Source organism: Heptranchias perlo, chromosome 4, assembly GCF_035084215.1.
Source record: "Heptranchias perlo isolate sHepPer1 chromosome 4, sHepPer1.hap1, whole genome shotgun sequence".
In the NCBI taxonomy this organism is placed as follows: Eukaryota; Metazoa; Chordata; class Chondrichthyes; order Hexanchiformes; family Hexanchidae; genus Heptranchias; species Heptranchias perlo.
Genome location: NC_090328.1, coordinates 118,702,315 through 118,721,550, shown reverse-complemented (window position 1 = coordinate 118,721,550; position 19,236 = coordinate 118,702,315). Strand labels below are relative to the sequence as shown.

The following is a 19,236-nucleotide window of genomic DNA, read 5'->3' as shown; positions in this document are numbered from 1 at the left end:
ATTAGGCTGGATAGCTCTTACTTGGCCGGCACAGAGATGATGTGCCGTAACTTTCTATGATTCTGTGATTCGAAAGACAGTGGTGTCCTTGCTGCATGGGTCTGGTTATCTTGTTGCCTGGCAACTGAGTTTGACATTTTTTAAACTATATAATCATCCATGGGTAATGTCCTAGAATTAGTAAATCTCACGTGGAAAGCTTTTTGGACACTAGAGCCTGTGTTTTGTCTCGTCACATTTTTCTATTCTTATGCAATGCCACAAATTGTACGTTATTTTTTTATTTGTTCACGGGATGTGGGCGTCGCTGGCGAGGCCAGTATTTATTGCCCATCCCTAATTGCCCTCGAGAAGGTGGTGGTGAGCCGCCTTCTTGAACCGCTGCAGTCTGTGTGGTGACTGTTCTCCCACAGTGCTGTTCGGAAGGGAGTTCCAGGATTTTGACCCAGCGACAATGAAGGAACGGCGATATATTTCCAAGTCGGGATGGTGTGTGACTTGGAGGGGAACGTGCAGGTGGTGTTGTTCCCATGTGCCTGCTGCTCTTGTCCTTCTAGGTGGTAGAGATCGTGGGTTTGGGAGGTGCTGTCGAAGAAGCCTTGGCGAGTTGCTGCAGTGCATCCTGTGGATGGTACACACTGCAGCCACAGTGCGCCGGTGGTGAAGGGAGTGAATGTTTAGGGTGGTGGATGGGGTGCCAATCAAGCGGGCTGCTTTATCTTGGATGGTGTCGAGCTTCTTGAGTGTTGTTGGAGCTGCACTCATCTAAGCAAGTGGAGAATATTCCATCACACTCCTGACTTGTGCCTTGTAGATGGTGGAAAGGCTTTGTGGAGTCAGGAGGTGAGTCACTCGCCGCAGAATACCCAGCCTCTGACCTGCTCTCGTAGCCACAGTATTTATATGGCTGGTCCAGTTAAGTTTCTGGTCAATGGTGACCCCCAGGATGTTGATGGTGGGGGATTCGGCGATGGTAATGCCGTTGAATGTCAAGGGGAGGTGGCTAGACTCTCTCTTGTTGGAGATGGTCATTGCCTGGCACTTGTCTGGCGCGAATGTTACTTGCCACTTATGAGCCCAAGCCTGGATGTTGTCCAGGTCTTGCTGCATGCGGGCTCGGACTGCTTCATTATTTGAGAGGTTGCGAATGGAACTGAACACTGTGCAGTCATCAGCGAACATCCCCATTTCTAACCTTATGATGGAGGGAAGGTCATTGATGAAGCAGCTGAAGATGGTTGGGCCAAGGACACTGCCCTGAGGAACTCCTGCAGCAATGTCCTGGGGCTGAGATGATTGGCCTCCAACAACCACTACCATCTTCCTTTGTTCTAGGTATGACTCCAGCCACTGAAGAGTTTTCCCCCTGATTCCCATTGACTTCAATTTTACTTGGGCTCCTTGGTGCCACACTCGGTCAAATGCTGCCTTGATGTCAAGGGCAGTCACTCTCCCCTCACCTCTGGAATTCAGCTCTTTTGTCCATGTTCGGACCAAGGCTGTAATGATGTCAGGAGCCGAGTGGTCCTGGCGGAACCCAAACTGAGCATCGGTGAGCAGGTTATTGGTGAGTAAGTGCCGCTTGATAGCACTGTCGACGACACCTTCCATCACTTTGCTGATGATTGAGAGTAGACTGATGGGGCGGTAATTGGCTAGATTGGATTTGTCCTGCTTTTTGTGGACAGGACATACCTGGGCAATTTTCCACATTGTCGGGTAGATGCCAGTGTTGTAGCTGTACTGGAACAGCTTGGCTAGAGGTGCAGCTAGTTCTGGAGCACAAGTCTTCAGCACTACAGCCGGGATGTTGTTGGGGCCCATAGCCTATGCTGTATCCAGTGCACTCAGCAGTTTCTTGATATCACGTGGAGTGAATCGAATTGGCTGAAGACTGGCTTCTGTGATGGTGGGGATATCGGGAGGAGGCTGAGATGGATCATCCACTCGGCACTTCTGGCTGAAGATGGTTGCAAACACTTCAGCCTTGTCTTTTGCACTTACGTGCTGGACTCCGCCATCATTGAGGATGGGGATGTTTGCAGAGCCTCCTCCTCCCGTTAGTTGTTTAATTGTCCACCACCATTCACGACTGGATGTGGCAGGACTGCAGAGCTTTGATCTGATCCGTTGGTTGTGGAATCACTTAGCTCTGTCTATAGCATGTTGCTTCCACTGTTTAGCATGCATGTAGTCCTGAGTTGTAGCTTCACCAGGTTGGCACCTCATTTTTAGGTATGCCTGGTGCTGCTCCTGGCATGCTCTTCTACACTGCTCATTGAACCAGGGTTGTACATTATCCTTTTGCTGTTTCTTCTATCCGCAGACTCCGCCTTAAATCATGGGTTCGGACAGTTGGGTCTGTTCACTTTTTTACATATTTATTTAGTTTCCCGTGAAATAGGCAGAAGGCCTTTTGGCGACTTGATTGTTTTTGTTGGAACTGTTGAGAGGCTCAATTTTAAAATAAAAATCTTTTTAGATTATAGGTGTATTCATGCCATCAATAAAATTAGCTAACTACTTACAAAATAGTCAGTGTTTTTGAGATTCTTGATGCATGTGGATTTTGTCTGAAAAAGTTATTTGAGGACACTGTCCTCCATAGGTGACTTTGGACCTCAGGTTCCCAAAGCTCTCCACCACTGGGGGTTTTCCTCGCCTCATGTCTGGGTCTGTTGTAGACTAATTTGATGGAGATGAATTGCCATCATTGGTCAACAACTCCATCATCATTGTCTCACGCGACTATCAGGATGGTAGAAGGCGAACTAGATGGACCTTGGTCTTTTTGCATCTAGTAATTCCTGTGAAAACTAGTTAACTACCTTGTGATTTATTTCTTTAGCACTCGCATGCAGATAGACAGCTATCATTCAAACTGGAAGGTAGAGGCAACTACTGGGACACTGTCCCTTTTAAGAGACTGGTGCTATCCAGGAAATATTTAAGTGGAAGGTTAGCTTATGTACGTGTAGTGATGCTTCACGGGTAACCATGGTCTCCTGGTGATTCCCGTAAGGAGTCTGAGAGGAATTTCCCAGAGTTAATTTATGTTTCTGTTCCTCAGGAGTTAGCACTACTAGGGCTGCAACTGGTAGTGCATGAGATTGCACCATTTAACCCTAGGGGAAGTGTTGCTCGGCCTTTTTATTCATTCTAATGGATGGAAAATTGTGTGGGAACCCCAAATTCCAGATGTTCGCTTTTGTTACACGTGAGCCTTGGCTCAGTGGGTAGCCCTTTCGCCTCTAAATCAGAAGGTTGTGGATTCATAGTCCCACTCCAGAGACTTGTGCCCATAATCCAGCCTGACACTCCCAGTGCAGTACTGAAGGAGTACTGTCTTAAGGATGAGACGTTAAACCAAGGCCCTTTCTGCCCTCTCGGGTGGACGTAAAAGATCCCTTTTTGCTATTTCGAAGGAGTTCTCCCTGGTGTCCTGGCCAATATTTATCCCTCAGCCAACATTACTTTTTTAAAAAAAACATTATCTGGTCATTATCACATTGCTGTTTGTGGGATCTTGCTGTGCACAAACTGTGCCACGTTTCCTACATTACAACAGTAACTACACTTCAAAAAAGTACTTAATTGGCTGTAAAGTGCTTTGGGACGCCCTGAGATCGTGAAAGACGTGATAGAAATGCAAATTCTTTCTTGTATGAAGCTGTGAACTGCTAATTTATAAAATCTACCCTCTGCTCTTTGGTCAGTGTATCAGTGGTATTTATGTCATCAGCACAACAGTACTAGTTGAAGCCGCTTGTCACCAGATGCTAGTGCCAGAGCCATCATGGAGTGCTGGACAATCTGCTTATGAGCTGGTTGAATCAAATGACCATTATAGTTTACAAATACCTCATTATCATTGAGATTAATATGAAGAGAAGGAAAAGAGGTTTAAAAAAAAGACTTGCATTTAAGTAGCGCCTTTTAGGACATCCCAAAGCACTTTACAGCCAATGAACTACTTTTGAAGTGTAGTCACTGTTGTAATATAGGGGCGTGGCAGCCAATTTGTGCACAGCAAGGTCCCACAAAAATAGCAATATGATAAAGACCAGATAACTTGTTTTAGTGATGTCAGTTGAGGGATAAATATCAGCCAGGACACCAGAGAGAGCTCCCGTGCTCTTTGAAATAGTGCCGTGGGATCTTTTACGTCCAACTGAGAGGGCAGACGTCTCATCCAAAAGACAGCACCTCCTACAGTGCAGCACTCCCTCAGTACTGCACTGGGAGTGTCAGCCTGGATTTTGTGTTCAAATCTCTGGAGTGGGATTTGAACCCACAACCTTCTGACTTAGAGGCAAGAGTGCTACCCAATGAGCCACAGTTAACATCTTAAGCAGTGCTGAACCAACTTACAATTTTTTTTCTCTTAATGCTATCTGGAATGCAGCCCCATGAAGTAATCTACAGGCTTGTATGAAATATTACTGTCTTGTTGTGAAAGCCCAAGCTAATAAGTGGTTTCGTGCTGTAGGCTCCAGGCCTGCTTTAGGATTAAGTCATAAATCTACACAATTCTACTTCCTGTACTCGTTGACATTGTGCATTTGTTGCGGAAGTTTAATGTCTGGAGGAAGAACACTCAGTTTCTTTGGCGTGAGATTGCACATTCCTTGAGCTTCAGTTGGACTTCACATACACAGCTCTCTCCCAATAGCATCTTGAAGTTTCTCTCTGGACTGGCAATTCAGCGTTTCCTATTTATGCCTGTTTAAAATTCCTCATACCAACGTAATCTTTCTACCACTGATGGCCCTCGAGCTGAAATGCATTTTCCAAAAACGTATATAAAATATGTGGGAGGCAAAGGCTACTTGATAACTATTGCTCCAGTATGACAGCAGATTGTTAAATGGATGTTGTCCTGGTGGGTTTAGCTCTGTTTGGATGACGGCTGTTCATTTGTACGTGAAGGCTCAATAATGTTGAAAGGACAAGGAAAGCTGTACCTATGACAGGGTATCTAGATTGTGTTCTCTTCATGAATTTGTACCTTACGTGATACAATGGCTTGGTCAAAACTTAACAAGAGAGACTTGGTGATTCCACAACCTGGTGAGATGATGATATAATGAGTTTCAGACCATTTCCGTCTGTTTTAATGTACAACAAATGTCTGGTATTATTTGCATTTTCAAGGAGTTACATATTTGAACTATAACACAGAGAGGGGAAAAAGTGGGGGTTAGGAAAGATCAAAGGGATAGGACTCCTGCCCTTCACCCTATCACAGACCTTTCCCCTTTGTTCTTTCCCTGCCCCCCTTTTCCCTGGCTCTGCACTTGCATATAAACTGTTAAACCTCCAACTACTGAAAGGTCATCGACCTGAAACAGACGTTGCCTGACCTGCTGAGTGTTTTCCAGCATTTTCTGTTTTTATTTCAGATTTTGATTTTGGCTACGGATTTGAACCCCCGAGTCTACTGTTCATTTGCACTCTTCAATGTCTTTCTGTTAAATGTATGTTCCCATCCCTTGTTTATCCTCTCGAAATACATTACTTCACACTTATCCACACTAAATTACAGTTAACACTAGTTTTCCCCCCCCCCCCCAAAAAAAAAATGTTTCCAATCCTTTGTGTCTTCCTGAAGTCTTTTGTAGTTCTCTCCACTGTTTGCCAAACCTCCTACTTTTTATGTCATTAACATGCTCCCTATGCGCAATTCCAAATTCTCTACATACACAGAGAACAAAAGTGGACTTGGCATTGACCCCTTCTCCAATCTAAGCAGCACCCATTTATCCTAACTCTTTATTTCTTGTCCATTTACCAACTTTATCCATGCTGCTATATTTCCTTTTATACCACACCCATGAATATTTCTAACGAGCCACTTGTGGCACACCTTATCAAACACCTCTGACAATCCTTATGGAGAGAGCCGTCAGCTCTCCTCTGCTTAACTACAGGAACCCTTTTAAATTTGTCAAACACGGGTTGCCTTTAACAAATCCACCCTGGCTGTTCTCCGTTTTAACCATTGCATTTCTAAATGCTCACTAATTTAATTTTGAGTGATCGATTCCAAGAATTTGCCCGTCACTCATGTTAAACTGGTTTATGGTTGCCTAGTTTATCCTTGCCTCCCTTCTTGAGCAAAGATTTTATATTGGCTACTTTCCAGTCCCTTGGCAGAATTTGCGTATTTAAGGAGGATTGAAAGACTATGGCCTGAGCTGCCTCTATCTCCCCTCTGGCTTTTTTTTCAAAGGACTAAGATACATGCCAGTGGCTTTACTGCCTTGAGTTCTGCCACTTTATAAAATTAATAACCAATTCCTTTTCTACAGTTATCTCTAACATTGTTTCTTAAAATCACCCAACATTATTACCCTGTTCTTGCATATTTCTCTGAACTATCTGCAAATCATCACCTCTCATATCCACTGTTTGTTGGCCTGTAATTAGAGTTGCCAACTTCCTGGAGGTTTCATCACATGACCTTCCGCCTCCAACAGCCCCACCCGGTCAAACAGCCTTTTATTCCCATTTTCAATATTTCTTATAACTAATAAACAAAAGCATTCAAAGAATATGAAAAAAAATACTTACATTTTTTAATTTTCCTCCTGGTTGTTTGCTCGCAGCAGTGTCTGGGAGATTAATCTTCCATTCCTGGAGACTCCAGGGCAAACCTGGACGGTTGGCAACCCTACCTGTAATGCCCACTCAGAATTGTACCAATTCATTTCCTATTCTATCCACAAGGATTCTGTCTTAATTCAATCCCCATGGACATTGTTACATTCTAGTGCTGTGATAAAATCCTTTAGAACCGCTGCTACCCCACCCTAATTTTTTTTTGCCCTCCATACCTCTCCTGAAAATGTCGTAACCAGGAATATAAAGTTCCCAGTCCTGTTCAAACTTAAGCCATGTTCCTTCTGTAGAGACTGTGTCATATCCCTCCATAATTATTACTTCTAACCCTCCAGTTTTGTTTTGAATACTTTGTCCATTCACATACATAACACTCAATCCTAATTCTCAATTTTTTTTGGAACATCAACACTTATTCATTTTCCTGGTTATCTCATTTAAAAAAAAAAAAATATTCTCGCCCCCTTCTATAACAGAGTTTTTAACTCCTCTACCCGAAAGTCTCTCTCTTTCCTTTTCTCCTCTGATATTTTCTCACCATTTATTTCAGTTAAACCTTCTGCTGTTCCAACGTGTTTATTAACCTTGCTTTCCCTCAATCCTAGACTTTCTTACACCCCCGCCCCCCACCCCCCCCCCCCCCCAACCCTCACCATATTAGTTTAAATCCTCCCTTATCGCTCGATTTCTACCTCTCCACAAGAGCGTTGGTGTTACTTCAGTTCAGGTGAAGGCTTTCCCTTGTTCCAGAACTTGCTCCGGTGCCTCAAGATTACAAATCCTTCCCTCCTTTTTTTCCCCTGGCCTGTACGTTTCATTTTGCTTTATGCTTGGCTCTCATATTGACAATTCACTTTTTCAATTCTGTTAAAGACTCACAGTGTTCTCTTTCCCCAAGTTGATATTGAAAGGATTTCATCAGAGGAAGAAAAATCTTCCACACAATCTGCCGAGCTCTTTCTTGAGTGCTTGCTTAAGTTGGAAGAAAAAGGGTGGTATCGAGCGTTTTTAGATGAACTTCGAGCAACAGGTGAGTAAGCTATTGCTGCATGGAAGTCAGAATTATATACTTCACGCGTTTGTTATTATAATCAAAGGTTATTGTTAAGGCGCATCATCATTATATGGATAAGTAAGAATCTTGGTGAGTGCCATTAGTTTTTCTTACTATTACTTTTTCAGTGCCTCAAGGCGAGCTGTGTATTGAATTCCCAATCAAAGAATTGAGAGTTTTGAATTCCAGTCTTGACTGACGCTGGAACATTTAGTGGGCAAGGGTCTCTAGTCAGCTGGGGAGACAAAAAGGAGCATTTTGCATAATTTGGACCTCTGCACCTTATGGTTTCAGGGGAGGGTGGGATGAACAGAAAGAGATAACCCGGTTGGGAGGAAGTGATAGAGAATTTAACTGAAAAGTAGAAAATATTGGTAGATTCATTCTTTTCTTGAAAAGTTTTGTTTCTTAAACAGTGTCTCTTTTGGTGGATAAATGCATCACATGGAGAGATACTGAGCCAATACAGACCAGAAAGTCCCAGCTTTGATCCCTGGTTTGTGTGGAGCTAACTGAGTGTATAGGGAAGGCAACAAGAGGTGAAAAAACACATTGGCAGATGGGCCACACGCTCTCTCAGGAGCCTCCTTAAGACTGATGACTAAGAGGACAAGAAGGCAGATTGTTTAGACATCTTTTAGCCACTGTATGGCAACAACAACAAGTTGCATTTATATAGTGCCTGTAACATCCCAAGGCACTTCACAGGAGCGATTATCAAACAAAATTTGATACAGAGCCACATAAGGAGATATTAGGGCAGGTGACCAAAAGCTTGGTCAAAGAGGTAGGTTTTAATGAGCATCTTAAAGGAGAGAGGTAGGGACACAGAAAGGTTTAGGGAGGGATTTCCACACCTTAGGGCCTAGACAGCTGAAGGCACGGCCGCCAATGGTGGAGCGAAGAAAATCGGGGATGCGCAAGAGACCAGAATTAGAGGAGCGCAGAGATCTCGGAGGGTTGTAGGGCTGGAGGAGGTTACAGAGAGACCTAAGGGGAGGGGGAGAAAGTTTTTTCTAACAAAAAACTATCCTTTACCTTTGCACGATGTATTTCCCTTGACAAAAGGAGCGCACTGGTAATCTCCTAGTTTTTGTAACGGCGACTGTGAGATGGTGTCGGAAAATAGTCTGAGAATTATGTTTCTTTTATTTTTCCCCTCCCGCTTTCCGGTGAGGAAAGTGACTGACAGGTGAGAGGTCAGTATTCAATGCAGAAGTGAACCTGTCTCTCCCTACTCCACATCACTACACGCTGGAGTTCCAATGTTCTATGTCACTGTGCCACCAAAATTATTCATTCTTTAAAATAGATACGTTTGACTTGATTTGACAAAGCTTCCCACTGGCCACAAATATCAGGGAATTGGGTGGGCTGCCCATGAACTCTCAAGAAGAGTGGCTGGCAGCTAAGGCTCCCTGTTTGTAAAAGAAAGACAGTTTTCACAACCTCATGATAGCCCAAAGTGCTTTACAACCAATGAAGTATTTCTGAAATGTAGGAATCACAGCAGCCAATTTGCACAAAGCAAGATCACACAATCAGCAATGTAATAATGACTAGATAATGCTTTTTAATGATGTTGGTTGAGGGATAAATATTGGCCAGGACACTGGGGAGAACTCCCCTGCTCTTCTTCGAAATAGTGCCGTGGGATCTTTTACGTCCACCCAAGAGGGCAGACAGGATCTTGGTTTAACAGTACCTCTGACAATGCAGCACTCCCTTGGTACTGCTCTGGGAGCGTCGGCCTAGATTATGTGCTCGAGTCCCTGGAGTGGGACTTGAACCCATGACCTTCTAACTCAGAGGTAAGAGTGCTACCCACTGAGCCACGGCTGACACCCTACGTGGTAGTACACATTGGTAATTGGCTTCAGAGTCACCAACCCTCCAGGATTGTCCTGGCGTCTCCAAGAATTAAAGATTAATCTCCTGGACACTGCCGCGAGCAAATATCCGGGAGAAAGGACATATCGGGCTCGATTTTAGGGTCGGGTTACCTGCGGGTTTCCAGCGGGGGGGGCCCCGAAAATCCCGATCTCCGATCACGTGACCGGATTCGGACGAAATCCCGGCCACTTCCGGGTACCGCGCTGACGTGCGGGGCTGCGCGCGAAAGCCCCGCTGGTGGGAATCCCGCAGGCAATTAAAGCCAGTGGGGTTCCACTTGAGAGCACTTAACTTGCTCGTTGTGGTCAGTTAATGAGCTGAAGCAGCTGTCAAAAGAGGAAGTGTGGGATTTTAGGTTCAACGCAGTCAGTTTCCCACACTGGGGGAAACAGTACCCTTCAAACCAGGCGTGTTGCAGCCAGCAGCCTGTGGCAGGTGCCAAGGTGCGCTCCACGGGGGAGAGCCCACACCCATGCAGGAGGCCACCGCGTCACATAGGGCAACCCCTGCCCTCCACCAACCCCCGCCAAGCCAGAGGACAGACCGACACGAAACCGCAGCCCCAGTCCGAGGACCCACCCACCTACCCTGCACAACCCCTCACACCAACACCTGCCAGATGGGTGGTGCGTTGACATCGTCGGAGGACGAACAGGATGACCAGCCCCAGCAGCCTCGCAGTCCACGCCGTCCGCCTCGGAGAGGTGGGGCCCCCCAACACGGTGCTGCGGCACACCCACCTGCACAGCAGGAGGGAGGGCAACCGCAGAGAGAGATGCGTCGCAGGAGGCACTACCCTCCGCACAGGGTGTACAGAGCGAGGCTCAGCTTCATGGACCTCTCCGAGGAGCAGTGCATACGGAGGCTCAGAGTCAATCGCCAGGTAGTCGCCGACATCTGCAGCCTCCTTAACGACGAGCTGCTCCCTGATGGACCAAGCAGCATCTTCTTACCTGTCGCCGTCAAAGTCACCACTGCCCTCAACTTCTTCGCATCCGGTTCGTTCCAGGGTGCCACCGGGGACATCACCGGGGTCTGTCAGTCCTCTGCACACAAGTGCATAAGGCAGGTCACCGATGGGTTGTTCCGCAGGGCCTCCCACTACATCAACTTCGCCATGGACGAGCGCAGCCAGATGGAGAGGGCGGTTGGATTCCATGCCATGGCTGGCTTCCCACGGGTGCAGGGTGTAATCGACTGCACCCACATCGCAATACGGGCACCTCCGCATGAGCCAGGGCTGTTCATCAACAGGAAGGGGTATCACTCCATGAACGCCCAGCTCATCTGTGACCACCGCCAGAGATTCCTACACGTGTGCGCCAGATACCCCGGCAGCTGCCACGATGCCTTCGTCCTCAGGGAGTCCGCCGTCCCGCCCATCCTGCAGGCACCCAACGCCGGCAATGGCTGGCTCCTCGGCGACAAGGGGTATCCCCTCCACACGTGGCTCATGACACCTCTGAGGAACCCCATCACCGAGCCGGAGCATCGGTACAATGACAGCCACACTGCTACCAGGTCTACAATTGAGCAGACCATAGGGCTTCTCAAGATGCGCTTCAGGTGCCTTGATCGTTCTGGGGGAGCGCTCCAATACACACCATTCAGAGTGGGACGAATCATAGTTGTCTGCTGTGCCCTGCACAACATGGCCCAACAGAGAGGGGTGCCGCTGGAGGAGGCCCCATCCACACCCGCCACCCACATTGAGGAAGGCGAGGGCGAGGAGGAGGATGCGGAGGAGGAGGCGGAGGAGGAGGACGCGCCAGAGGATGTTGGACGACCCATGCGCCGAGCCGCGACTCACCGGGATGGTCGCCGGGCCAGGGACGCACTCATACGTCAACGGTTCTCCTAGAGTCAGACACTGCGAGGCGCTCGCATCTCCTCACCTGCACATGCGAGCGGCCATACCAGCCCCCTCCACTGAAGAGTGCTGCCAGTAATCCTGCACCCACAGCAGTGTGCCCAATGGGTGGCAGCAGGTGTTCGCCGTCATGATGGCCTCCACGGAACGCAACTATTGCACAAGCCGCGGAAGAATGGACGAGAGGTGGCAGGAGTGGTGAGAATAGACTATTTAATATCTGGAATGTGACATTATATAAGAAACAAAGTACAAAATAATAAACACCCTGGTGTATTCCCTTTGTGATTATAAGGCCTTTGCAATTCTTCTCCGGGAACCCCTACGTGGTGCTACCCCTGTGGCTCCAGCAGAGGTAGTGGCAGGTTGCTCGTCTTCTTGCCTTGACCGGGTAGATGCTTTTGGCGGACGGCCCCTGGGTTTCGGTGCCCGTGAGGGCACCTCCACAGACTGCTCCTCCTGCACCGGGGCAGGGGCAGACTCGGCCACCTGGAGAGGAGGCACCATTGCGGGTACTGGTTGAGAGGTGGGCGACGGGTGGGACGTGGGGACGCCTTGAGAGGCGTCCCCGCTTCCATGTCCCCGGTCACCATCATCCCTCTCTTGGCCTCGGCCCACATCACCCCTTCCACCCTGCTGGACGGCAGTTTGGATGGCATGTGTGAGGCCTTGCAAGGCCACCCCTAGTGTATCCCTCAGCCTGTTGGTGGCGTCGGAATGTTGCTCACCCTGAATCCGTACAGACGTTGTCAGGGCCTGCAAGGACTCGAAGTGGAGCTGTGCGTGACGCTCGAGGGAGGCCAGCCTGTCCTCCACCGCAGACAGTCCCGCACCTACCCGCGACACTGTGTCGCCGGTACCCTCCTGTGCCTGCGCCACCAATGCCCACATGCAGGAGGTGGACTCCTCCATCGCCTGCGCTATTGTGGACAATGCGCCCGGCACCTCTGCCAGTACCTCAGCAATTAGCTGGTGGCCCTCGACGACTCTCCTTTTCACTGGTGGCCCCCTGGGTTCAGCATCTGGGTCCGGCTGAGCAGAGCCTGGAGATGAGTGCTCCCTCCGCGGCTGCCCCTGCCACCAGGGTCTGCTCATGCTCACTCGTGCGCAGTGACTCACCAAGTGCTACCCCAACTAGTTGGCGAGGGGGACCCACCGAGGTGCGTGTCTCTGCGCTGGTGGATGGTTGGCTCTGATGTGACGATGCACCCTCAGAGACCGCCATGTCCTCTGAGGAATCGCCCTCCACGCTCGCTTGACCCAAAGACGGACCTGCAAGAGAACAGAGGGCACTTTGAGGCATGTGGACCAACTTGACAGTGCGCCTGATGGCAGGTGATGAGACGGTAACTCGCGATCATGGGTGTTGAGTGTCAGCTTTCCCTTACCGGCCGTTTCGGCAGCGACACACTCGCCATCGGCCACCGACAGGCAATGTCGCGTGCGGGCGAGGTCGAGCGCCTCCACCTCTGCGTCGGTGAGCTCCACCACTTGCGGCGGCCCACCTCTGGTGCGTGCCCTTTCCCTATTGTTCTTGCTTCTCTTCTCCTGTGAAGGCAAAACACAGATGTGTGAGTGGGTGCGTCTTGCATCGTGAGACGCATCGAGCATCGGTGTGGTTGGGTTGAGCGTGGCGCGGAACGGATGGGAGGAAGCGTGGGCCACGTGCCCATCCCATTGCATGGGGATTGGGGTGTGTGGTAGTGTTCGGGTGGGGTCAGGGATGGTGGGTACTTGCGTGCACGGCGAGGATGGTGAATGAGTGGCTGTGAGGATTGCTGATGGAGCGCAGTGGTGGCTGTGCAGGAGGGGGTTGTGATCTGCTTGGCGTGATGGTGGGGACGGGATGTGGGAGGGTGCGTTGGTGTACTCACCTTGCCAGACCTATTCAGGTCATTGAAGCGCTTGCGGCACTGCTCCCAAGTCCTTGGGGTGTTGCCCCTGCTGCTCACCTCCGCCGCCACCTCTGCCCATGCCTTCCTGGTTGCGGCGGCAGGGAACTTGCGCCCATCTTCTGGGAAGAGTGTTTCCCTCCTCCTCCTCACGCCCTCCAGCATCAGCTGCAGTGCCAGATCTGAAAAACGGGGCGCAGCCTTTCCCCTTTGTTGAGCCATTCTCCCAGACCTCTTGCTTGCAGCAGGAGGGGCTTTGGGAGACTGCCCTTTTAACTGGAGCTCCTACATCGCGTCGACGGTACTGCGCATGCGCAGCCGGCCGGCACGCAGCTGGGGAGCGCAGAACCCGGAAGCAGGGCTTAATGGGTCCAATTATCCTGCGATCGCGTGGGGGACGCACACAATTAGCCGTCCGCGTTTTCCACGCTCCCGGAGGACCACCCGCTGGGAACCCGCAGGCCTGCTAAATTCGAGCCCATCGAGTTTTGAACAGTTTTGCTTGTAAGTTATTAAGATAGTGGAGATGGGGGGAGAAAGGCTATTTGACCAGGTGGGGCAGTTGGAGGCAGGAAGCCATGTGATGAAACTTCCAGGAATACGTCCAACCAGAGTTGGCAATCCTAATTGCCTCTGGTATGTATAACATTTTCTAATAATGTTGTGTGTGTTATATTTTCAGGTTACACTGGTCTGCAGGAAGCCATTGAAAATGTTAACTTTTCCAAAATTGAGCAACTGGAAATGAATAAAAAGCTTTTGGACCGCATTTCACAAACGATTGTCTCCAACATAAACCCACGTGAAGTTATTACTTATATGCCGACGTGTCTCCTAGTCAGAGAAAAAGAAGAGATTTGCACGGTATTTCTTAAGGATTGAGGTATATGGGGAAGCAAGTGGGGTAGGTAGGGTTGCTAACTCTCCAGGGTTGTCCTGGAGTCTCCAGGAATTAAAAACTAATCTCCAGGACACTGCTGCGAGCAACGGCCGGGAGAAAAAAAAAATCATAGGGACGTTAAAAAAAATTGTATGTTTTTTCATTGAACTTTTCTGTTCATTAGTTATAATAATATTGGAGATGGGGGGGAAAAAATATTGTTTGACTGGGTGGTTGGAGGCGGGAGGTCATGTGATGAAACCTCCAGGAATCCAACCAGAGTTGGCAACCCTATGGGTGGGTTTGGCCTATTTGGCTTATTGGGCTTATTGGCCCTTTTATGTTTCTAAAACTTCTTGAGGTGGATTTTTCTCTTTAGCACCAGGGTGTAAGGCATTGCCTTGGTGCAGTTCAGAGTCCAGGAATTACACGCCCCCTTGCCAGTAATGGAGCCACCTCGATTTTCCTTTCCATCAATATAAATGGAAGGAAAATTGAGCAGATTCCCTCGTGAGTGTGCATCCTCCCTGCCTGATTTTGGCCTCTACCCTGCCCTTTTTGCTCTGGCACTAAAAATGTGTATTGACCTACATCGGCTCCAGGTCCAGCAACACCTCGATTTTAAAAATTCTCATCCTTGTTTTCAAATCCCTCCATGGCCTCGCCACCCTTCCTATCTCTGTAACCTCCTCCAGCCCTACAACCCTCCGAGATATCTGCGCTCCTCCAATTCTAGCCTCTTGTGCATCCCCAATTTTAATCGCTCCACCATTGGCGGCCGTGCCTCCTGCTGCCCAGGCCCTAAGCTCTGAAATTCCCTCCCTAAACCTCTTCATCTTTCTACCTCTCTCTCCTCCTTTAAGACGCTCCTTAAAATCCTACCTCTTTGACCAAGGTTTTGGGCACCTGTCCGAATAACACCTAATGTGGCTTGGTGTCAAATTGTGTCTGATAACGTTCCTGTGAAGCGCCTTGGAATGGTTTACCATGTTAAAGACTCTACATAAATGCAAGTTGTCGTTGTATAAGAAAATATTAATTAATTGTTTTTGTGTGCTTACAAAACACACAGCCACAATGCACAAAGTCATCTCTGCAAATGGACTACACAAAGATGCTAAAGTGGTTGCAATTGAAGTCTTGTGTTCTGCCATCTGTGCAGAATTAGTTCAGGGTATTGCTAAGCAGTGGGCTTATGGTCAATGCAGAGTCTGCATGGCTGTTCCAAGGCTCGGAAAGGTTCCTTCTGACTGTGCTTTCACCTTGCCGATCATTTACTACACGGAAGTGTGGAAATACTTTTGCAAAGATGATCTTGTGTCTCTTTAACACTCACTTTAAGCGACCAAATAAAAACCTGACTTTCTCAAATGTTTGCGCAGACCACAGAACGCAAGGGTCCTACTGCTGGAGCAACGAAACTACTGGAATGTTTACAAAGGTCGGACAAAACAAACTTTTACAAGGAATTTCACATAGCTTTGGAGAGGTGCAACTGTATTGTAGTGACCCAGCTCTTATCTCCAGATTCAGGTAGGAATTAATATAAGCAATGAATAATATTGAAATGTAAACTTTTTTAAAATTCCCTCGAGTATAGAAGATTAAGGGGTGATCTAATTGAGATGTCTAAGATGATTAAAGGGTTTGATAGGATAGATAGAGAGGAAGTGCAGATATAAATGACTTGAGGGAGAGTTTCATCTAAGGATGGACACAGAGGAAGGGGGCAGGGGGTGTGGGTGGTGTGGGATACAAGGAAGTGGTCACAGATGGCCTTGCCTGTGATCCAGAGCATGGGCTGGGGAGAGGTCACGGGAGATGGCTGTGAAATGGGTAGAGAGAGTTTATATGGGGGGAGAGGTTTAAAGAGGACGGGAGGGCCATGAATTCAGAGAAGAGAGGGCAAGAGGAGGTGTGATGGAGATTGAAATCACTTGAAGATCAGGAGTCGCTCGGCACAGGCTGAGTGAGGAAAGGAGGGAGGATATCTCGGGGAGAAACTTGGGGGGGGGGGGGGGGGGGTGCGGGGGTTGGGGTTTAAAGGAGTGGAACAAGGTGAGGTGCTCAAAGGAGGAGAAAGTACCAGTGGTGTAGGGGGCGGGATCATCGAATAATGGCCACACCACCACCATGGGTGGGTTTGGGTGGTGCATGTGGTGGAACGTATAGCCAGGAGGGGAGCTTGGATAAGTGCTACGGTGATTTCACCTAAAACATGCATGGAGCTGTGAAACAATTGTATCACTTTTAGCTCTTTTCCATAGGTGAGGAAAACACAGATGGGGAGAACTGCAGCAGCTCTGTAATCACAGATATAGAAATGCACTATTCAGAAGAGCCGGAAAAGCAGAATACTTGTGGGGCAGCAGCCAGCAATACAGGTAAGCACGACTGCGTTCCTCCCTTGGTGGGTATAGGCTGTGGTGGTTTAGTTTGCTGTCGAGGAACTTTCCAGTAAAATGCAACAGTCAGACCCTCGTGTGGTCCCCTGGTGACCATCGGTGAGAGAAAGGCGCAGTGGTTTTCCACAAGCAGCCAATCCAATACCGGGTGAGGATCGATTGAGGATATGATGAAAAGATGGGTAGGTAGAGATGAGCCAGTATAAAAGGGATGGGTGGGTTCAGTCTTTGGCCCCTTTTCCTGCTTGTTAATGTAAATAGGACTTGAGTTTTTAAGGTCATTGGCGAAAGAACCAGAGGGGCGATGAGCAGAAGTGTTTTTAAGCAGCGAGTTGTTATGATCTGGAATGCACTGCCTGAAAGGGTGGAGGAAACAGATTCAATAGTAACGTTCAAAAGGGAATTGGATAAATACTTGAAAGGGAAAAATTTGTAGGGTTATGGGGAAAGGGCAGGTGGAGTGGGATTAAAAGGATAGCTCTTTCAAAGAGCCGGCACAGGAACAATGGGCCAAATGGCCTCCTTATGTGGTGTATGATTCTATGAGTTGCCTGGACTTCAAGGGTGCTAAAGCATTATCAAGGATACCAGGTATCTCCACCATTATCGTTACTACTTTATCGTTTATACAGGCTGCTTCTATCAATCAGTGTGTTTGGCTGGTGGTAAGAATCAATGATAAAGATAGGGAGATGGGGTTGTGATCAGTCAAAAAGGGGCAGATTTTTTGGACTTACTGGCCTTTTCCTGTTCCCCCCGCCCCCACCCCCAAAAAAAATTTGAAGACCATGTGGTAAATTAAATAAACTGCGTGTTATAGAATAAGAAAGATGTGGCAGTGAGTTTAAGGCAGAAATTCATTCTTTTTTGTTCTTCTGGTGCTCCATTTCATTGTTCAACTCAGCCTTTGACTCTCTTATTGCTTGAGTGACGACGGCTCTGTAATTCAGTGCCAGCTAGCTGTTACGCTGCATGCATAACATGGGATTACCGTCACTGTCATGTCAGTAATGCCAGTTACGAAAACACGAAAAAGACGGGACAGGAAAAGATCCACTGGTCCATCCAGCCTGTCCCACAAAGTTGTGATGCCTTACGCATTGCCATACAGACATTCCCCACCCACATGGAGCCATGTAATCCCCTGGGAGGGGCGAAGAGATAGAAACCCAGGCCAATTTTCCAGAAAATATCTGGAAAATTCATGTATCCGACACCTTTAGGCGATCAAAACTGGCCCTGATTAATATTACCAGGTGCCTACCTGTAACTGGATGATGCATCAGGTACAAAAGAGTTGACCGATGCCTTGAAGCAGTGATCATTGGAGGCATCAGGCAATGTTCTCAAACTGAAATAATGCTGCTTTGTAAATTACCATATCTTCACATCAATTGATCCAGATTGTTGTGCCATAATTGTTTCATTTCTATAGAAAAGTTCCAACAAAACTCGATTGCCATTGAGAATCTAGAATTGAGAGGATACCAGGAGGAACTTGCAAAACCAGCCCTTGCAGGAGACAACACAATCATTTGTGCTCCAACAGGTACACACGGCTGCGAAATTAATGACTATTGTCAGTTTGCAATCACAAGCTGTTTTTAGATGTACTGCGAACAATTCTAAACTTTTAAGTGTGTTTGCCAGAATATCTGTAATAATTTACCTCATAGTTTTTCGCCAACTAAGCTCTTCTGAAAGTGAATTGCTAGTTGAAGTAGTTTCCTGCGGTATTGTCGATGACTGGGTATAGTCAAAATATGCTTGCACTCAATTTCAGTCAGTTACTAAAAATTAGACATTTCTTAAAATGGTTCATTTTCTCCCTGTGGGGGTCCATGGCATTCCTTGGCTAAGAGGATGGGCAGATGACCCACTCCTAGGCCTTCACAATAATTTCTCAAACCATGAGCTATTTTAAAAAAAAATTAATTCTCAGGATGTGGGCGTTATTGGCAAGGCCGGCATTTATTGCCCATCCCTAGTTGTCCTGAGAAGGTAGTGGTGGGCCGCCTTGATTTGGCTGAGTAGCTTGCTAGGCCACTCCAGAGTCAGTTGTGGGGCTGGAGTCATGTTTAGGCCAGACCAGGTAAGGATGGCCGGCTTCCTTCCTTCATTAATGAGCCAGTTGGGTTTTTACCACAAACCAACAGCTCTGTGGTCACTTCTACTGACAGCAGTGTAGGTTTGTCCTACTTTTAGCATTTAATTTAATCCTACTCAAGAGACTTGTTCCTGATAGCAACAAACCACTATGGGTACAGGTATATTGTTTATAAGTATAACAGGTTTATTAAGTAATTTTACAACTAGTACAAAGAAGTAATAGTTAACAAAGACAATAATCACAGACTGTTCCTCGAGAGTAGCCCCCATGTGACTGTGGCGCAGTCTGTCTCTCTCTCTTGCTGTGTTCTGTTGACTGAAGACTCTTCTTCTTTCCTCTGAGTTTTCGTGCTGCCTCTCTAGTTCAATAGTAGTTCTTTTATACCCTTTTTCTGCCTGTGTGACCGTAAGTAGCCACCTGGGCTATCGCGCCCACGCTTTTAATCATCCTCCCCAACCTTTAATAGTACATTCTACGCTTATTCCCAGTATCACCCCGTTCCTTGCTTATG

General features: G+C 47.8%; 1 protein-coding gene across 13 annotated transcripts in view; it reads left to right on the top strand.

Moving 5' to 3' along the window:
- Positions 1 to 19,236, top strand: part of LOC137321234 (antiviral innate immune response receptor RIG-I-like) — a 131,416-nt gene that overhangs the window by 56,371 nt on the left and 55,809 nt on the right. For 12 of the 13 annotated variants that reach the window (XR_010962754.1, XR_010962751.1, XR_010962753.1 and 9 more), the window contains exons 3-7: positions 7,520 to 7,651; positions 14,013 to 14,194; positions 15,593 to 15,743; positions 16,478 to 16,594; positions 18,051 to 18,164. Coding sequence is in view for 5 of the 13 variants with exons in the window: in XM_067983559.1 (XP_067839660.1) it covers positions 7,520 to 7,651; positions 14,013 to 14,194; positions 15,593 to 15,743; positions 16,478 to 16,594; positions 18,051 to 18,164 (696 nt within the window). In the remaining 8 variants the exon portion in view is untranslated. The remainder of the gene's footprint in view (positions 1 to 7,519; positions 7,652 to 14,012; positions 14,195 to 15,592; positions 15,744 to 16,477; positions 16,595 to 18,050; positions 18,165 to 19,236) is intronic. The other variant, XR_010962756.1, reaches the window with a different exon arrangement.